The sequence below is a fragment of the Frieseomelitta varia genome, unplaced genomic scaffold, assembly GCF_011392965.1.
Source record: "Frieseomelitta varia isolate USP_RPSP 00005682 unplaced genomic scaffold, Fvar_1.2 scaffold_1680, whole genome shotgun sequence".
In the NCBI taxonomy this organism is placed as follows: domain Eukaryota; kingdom Metazoa; phylum Arthropoda; class Insecta; order Hymenoptera; family Apidae; genus Frieseomelitta; species Frieseomelitta varia.
Window position 1 is genome coordinate 1 of NW_025109395.1, and position 5,431 is coordinate 5,431.

The following is a 5,431-nucleotide window of genomic DNA, read 5'->3' on the forward strand; positions in this document are numbered from 1 at the left end:
TTACATGTCTCTGTTCCAAATGATCTCTGTGTACCAATATGTTCCTACTTTTAGACGAGGTATTTTTTACTATCATTATGCCTCATTAAGTACATTTAAGGTGGTTCCATACAAAGAACCAATAGAATGATTGCATCGTGTAGCAGGATTAGGTCAGAGGCCGCAATAAATTCTAAGAGCTTCATTGAGTTATATTTTTTATTTCGGTATAACCTATTTGTCCATAATACGAACAAATTTCTTGGTTGACTTGATCGAGAAAACCGTCCAAAATTTTTTCTGTATGTTAACCTGACATTATTTAACTATATTTATATAGAACATATCTGATTACGATCATTAAGTAGTCTGTTTTGTCCCATTGGGATTCTTCATTGTTAATGTGTAAAGCAAAAACAATTAGCAGAAGCATATATAATATGATGTAAGATGTAGTATGTTAGGATAAAGTCGTAAGGTTCTTCCATAGTAGTTGCGAAAGTATCAATCCTTCTTAAGATTCGCGGGTTGAAATAATTGATTTGAAAATAATATTTATTTAAACGTGGACATGTTCCATCGATGCACTTATTTACACATATAAGATATATTTTTCAGACAGAGTCATTCTTGATACTATCCTTTCTTTATGTTCATTTTGGAGTCACATGAAGTTTCTAATTACCCTCGCGAATTAAATACGACGCAGATGTTGCAGTGTCGGCATAGTTTGCACGTTCTTACTTCGACATATTGGCTTGCATCCTATCTATAGAAATTCATAACGACCGTATTAAAATAATCAGTCTTTCTGACAGTGATCTGACAAAAAGTGAGGAGAGCGATTAAAAATCTTCGCGTCGTGAAATCCTCGCACACGACGTTGGGAAAAAGTCACTTAGACCAATAAAGATGCAAATTTTTTGGTATGAACAAGTAACAAAGAAAACATTAAATTAATTTAAGTTCTTGTCAATCAATCACTTACTGATGACATACGTGACATAAATGACACAAATGACATACGTGAAGTCTGCGTGACTATCTGCTATTGAAGTTGCGTACCAATGAAGTAATGAAATACAATAGGTTCTGGAACTAGCACGCTAAATTACAAAAGGTACTCAGTACAGAACACAATTAGTGGATAGTTAGATATGGTATCTCGAAAAAGTATTTACGAGTTTCTAACAGATCTGCTTCTGTTACTGAGCTACAAGATGCTTTATCCACTTATAATTCATATATGTGTATAGTCGATCATATAATGTATCTTATTTTTAGAATGTATCCATACATGCAAATGTATGGACATATAAATATCGAAAATAGAGCCGTTAGAGCTGGGGTTCAAACGCACCTGTTTTTCTAAAAGTGTATTTATATCTCGCAAGGACGCATAGCTTTTCATATAATGTTCGCAAGTATCCATCTCCTTTCACTTGTTCTGCAATTCTCGCCTTAAAAGTATTCCCGCCGCAAAAGCTCTGAAATTGAGAGCGAACTCATATTAAGTTAAACTGTACTGAATATTAAGTTAAGTTGTACTGAAACTGAACATTGAGGACTCTGCGAATAGAATATCGCTGTATCGCGGTTTGGTAAGTAAGATTTGTTTAGGATCACTACTCATGTATGTTTCTCAATCGTCCACTTTCGGAGTTGAGTTGCACAAAGAAACAGAAATCAATAGAAGAGATTGACGGAATCTTTAGTTTGTGAAATCAGTGAACAATAAAATAAAACGTTAACGCACATAGTTGTACTTAGTCGCAAAAATTCATTAGCTGATTCGAAAAAAGTTCACGCACCTCTAAGACTGATACATTTCTTCCACTATCACCGATATATCCATACAGTGATTTCTATCGGAAACGTGTCACTGCATCAAATTTCGTTTTCAAAGAACGTAGTAGTTTGTCTAGAAATTCGTAATCTAGTTGTCAACCGTTGCAGTTCATCAACTATTGATCAAAAATCGCTGAACTGATCTTACCATAAGAAAACGAAGAACGAGACGGAGGGAAATGATGGAGATTTTTGGGACAAAGTTCGCGCTGCTGAACGTTTCATTGAAGCGAAGATTGGAAACGCTTGCAGTTGCGGTGTACTTTTCTGTTTTCTTATTTGTAGTCTTCACGGGATATTTCGGAAAATATGTTATCGGAATATATTGCATCATTTATACGAAGATTCTGCGCTACATCGTGTTGCTCTACGTCATCTGGATGTACTATGACAACAACATGCACTATGACGATTTGATGCATGTCGGCGACAAAAGGTAATTGTAATCAGTGAAAAAAATCATATGTGCTATTCCAAAATTATATTGTCTCTTATTATTCTAGTACGAGCAATTCAAGCGTTCGAAAGGAACAAGGAATGTTCCGAAGAATTTAAATTGTAAATGTCCTTTGTCAGAAAGATAAATATAGTTTCCACGTCAGAAGTGATTTTTATTACTTCTTACAATTTTTTACATCGTTGCGCGTCCATTGGAACCTGAACGTTTCACTTAACTTAATCTTAATTCCGCAACAAAACATGAAATCTTGCTGAATTTCTTCACCGTCGCTTCTTAAAATATTACCGAACGTGTTACGTTTTTCGAAATAATAAATTCCTGGAAACATACTGTTCGTATAATTATCTTTTTATATTAGAGAAACGTCAATCAGTTGCATCTACGTCAAAGTGTTAAAATTATAATATACCTGTTATTCAGAATATGAAATGAAGTTTCATAATTGATAATACACATTGCATTCTACAGACATGTGCACAAATATGCACGAACATATAAATTCAATGTAAGAATGCAGTGCATTTGTAAGGTTCATGAATCCATCAGTAAATTTCTACGTAAATTTAAAGTAGAGTATTTCGTACGTAAGCCAGACTTAATTTTCATGAAACAATATTGTATATGCATTAACAGAATAATTGATCCAACAGTATAATTTATATAAATCACGTAATCTTCGGCAATGCGATAGATTTTACTTAACCAGTTGAATTTCCACGTTTGCAGGGCACGAATCAGACAGTGGTTAAGAACGTGTACATTCAAGCGTTTCATTTGCAACTACTTTCCTATAAAACTAGTGAAAACCACCGATTTGGACCCGAACAAATCATATTTATTTTGTAATTTTCCACATGGGATAACGTGTACGGGAATTTGGTTTGCCTTTGGTACAGATATCATCGGATACCACCAATTGTTTCCGGGTATCGAAATACGTATAATCATATTGAATCGACATTGGACGACACCGATTTTCAGAGAGTACATTCGCGTCACTTGTACGTAACATCTAAAAATTTTTATCCAATCATCTCCCAAAAAATTATTCATCCATGTGTATACTATAATAACAAAATTGGTGTTTGCTTTATTAATATGAATTAATATGAAATATTGATTATTCACGCTCTGATTATGGTTTTGTTCATAACGCGATCATGTATACTTCGCGATCCACACTTATTATGTTGATTTAATCTTCATAGAATAGTCAGATCGCGGAACTGTATTTCTTGCTGAAAAGATGCAGTCATGGAATAATTTTCTCAGTGCAGTTATAATATTATTATGTAACACTACATTATATTTGCACTGTTGGCACCAAATTGATAGATCCCCTTCGTTTCGAAATTGAAATAATCTTTTTCGATTTAACTTTATAGTACACGTTAATACGTACATGAACTGGTAGCATGCCCTTGTTAGTCCACATAATGATATTTAAACATAAAGCCTACGAATGTTGTTCTATATGCACAATTAGTAAAATCTCATTTGAATATCTAATTCTAAATAAGAAGTCGCCAACATGATAGTTTTGCAAGAACTACAATCGATTTACTGAATAATCAATTTTACAAGTCGACCTAACAAGAAGAATTTGCTTTTATCACCTATTTACGGATAATTACATGAAATTTTCCAATTAAAATATTTTTCTTTACGGAAGTATTTTCCTCTAGAATATTTTATTGAACCTCACGTAATATGTACTTACTGAATCCATAACGTAACATGTTAGTTGGGTAATTAGTTGGGTGCTAGGAAAATAGTAATTCCGTGAATCAAGAGATTTATTACTATTCATCATCCCAAAATTTCTTCAATAATGGTAATAAATGTCTTCTTAATTTTCCATTTGTCTAATTCCTTCCTGTTTCACACTCCGAGAATTTTATTAGTTTAATTACTATTCCAATTGCAGATTCTGTTGATAGCAATGCAGAGAGCATGAACCGGATACTATCGATGAAACCTAAGGCTCCATACACCGGAAGAGCATCAGTTCTGATGCCCGGTGGAGCAGCAGAAATGATGGAATCCAAGCCGGGAACTTATCGTGTCGTTACACATAGGAGGAAAGGCTTCGTAAGGATCGCACTGAGAAATGGGTTAGAATTGCTATTATTTCTATTGATTCGGATGACAATCTCGAGAGAACATGAAACAATAGAAACGGCGCTTTCAATTAATTAAATTCTTTCACTTTCAGTTCAGTGATATAATTTACAAGAGAGAATGCTAAACAACAGTTAAATAATTTCGAGTCATCATTTAATGTATTGCAATTCGTCGTTCTGTTGGCATCCTTGAAACTATATTATATATTTTATGTTATAAATGTGTGAGAAATATTAATGATAAACTGTGTCAGATATCGTGCAGAAAATTGGCTAAAGCAATCCGTTCTAAAATTCTAATCACAGTGTAAATTTTTGTGGCCGTTTCTTACTTCAATATTAATTTCTATGCATTCATGCATTTTTATGCATTTTATGCACTTTGGGCACTTACGATTTCATTCTCCCTAACATAATTACAAAAATGTATGAAATATTTAAAGCAGAGTATATATTGTAATGTATAAATAATATATAAATGTCAGACAAGAAAAATGCCTACATTTAGTATGTTTCATTTAATATAATTACGATACTTATATTTAACGTAAAATTACGTGGAACTCTGTATTCTACTTACAATTTAATGGTAAAAGATTAGTACTGTTGCAATGTCCCTTTACGACAGCAGAACTCATTTGTTTTAGCGTTCCCATTGTTCCTGTCTGTTCGTTCGGAGAAACGGATATATATGACACAGTGATCTTTCCGGAAGGCTCGCTTATGAAGAAAATTGTAATATTCATTCGTAAAATAATTGGTATCCCCCCCATGATTCTCATAGGCTGGGGATTCTTCCAGAATTATTTCGGTATCATACCACGCCGAACACCAATCACTGTCGTTGGTAAGTATTTCAACGCCAGAAGCATGTATCAATAACGAAGCGCAAACAGATGTATGTGATAATCTAATATAGATTATTAGAATTTTAACAATTTCCCTTTTATTACACGATTTTCCTGGTAGAGATCCGGAGTAGAATTCAGCAAAATTCGAAACATACCAAGAACAACGTTAT

At 33.6% G+C, this 5,431-nt stretch overlaps 1 protein-coding gene across 1 annotated transcript; it reads left to right on the plus strand.

The window, feature by feature from the left end:
• The first annotated feature begins 1,407 nt into the window (after positions 1 to 1,407).
• On the plus strand, positions 1,408 to 5,425 carry LOC122538636 (2-acylglycerol O-acyltransferase 2-A-like). Its single transcript, XM_043672886.1, has 6 exons — positions 1,408 to 1,580; positions 1,936 to 2,263; positions 3,014 to 3,288; positions 4,215 to 4,401; positions 5,058 to 5,257; positions 5,307 to 5,425. The coding sequence occupies exons 2-6, from the start codon at positions 2,007 to 2,009 to the stop codon at positions 5,327 to 5,329; spliced, it is 942 nt and encodes a 313-aa protein (XP_043528821.1). The 5' UTR covers positions 1,408 to 1,580; positions 1,936 to 2,006; the 3' UTR covers positions 5,330 to 5,425.
• The last annotated feature ends 6 nt before the right edge of the window (positions 5,426 to 5,431 follow it).

Bases quoted from the DNA above. Each gene is read 5' to 3' on its own strand.
- LOC122538636 (XM_043672886.1), top strand. From the start codon at position 2,007: ATGATGGAGATTTTTGGGACAAAGTTCGCGCTGCTGAACGTTTCATTG. The intron at 3,289-4,214 runs GTACGTAACATC...TTCCAATTGCAG, and splicing joins AGAGTACATTCGCGTCACTT to ATTCTGTTGATAGCAATGCA. The intron at 4,402-5,057 runs GTTAGAATTGCT...CATTTGTTTTAG, and splicing joins AGGATCGCACTGAGAAATGG to CGTTCCCATTGTTCCTGTCT.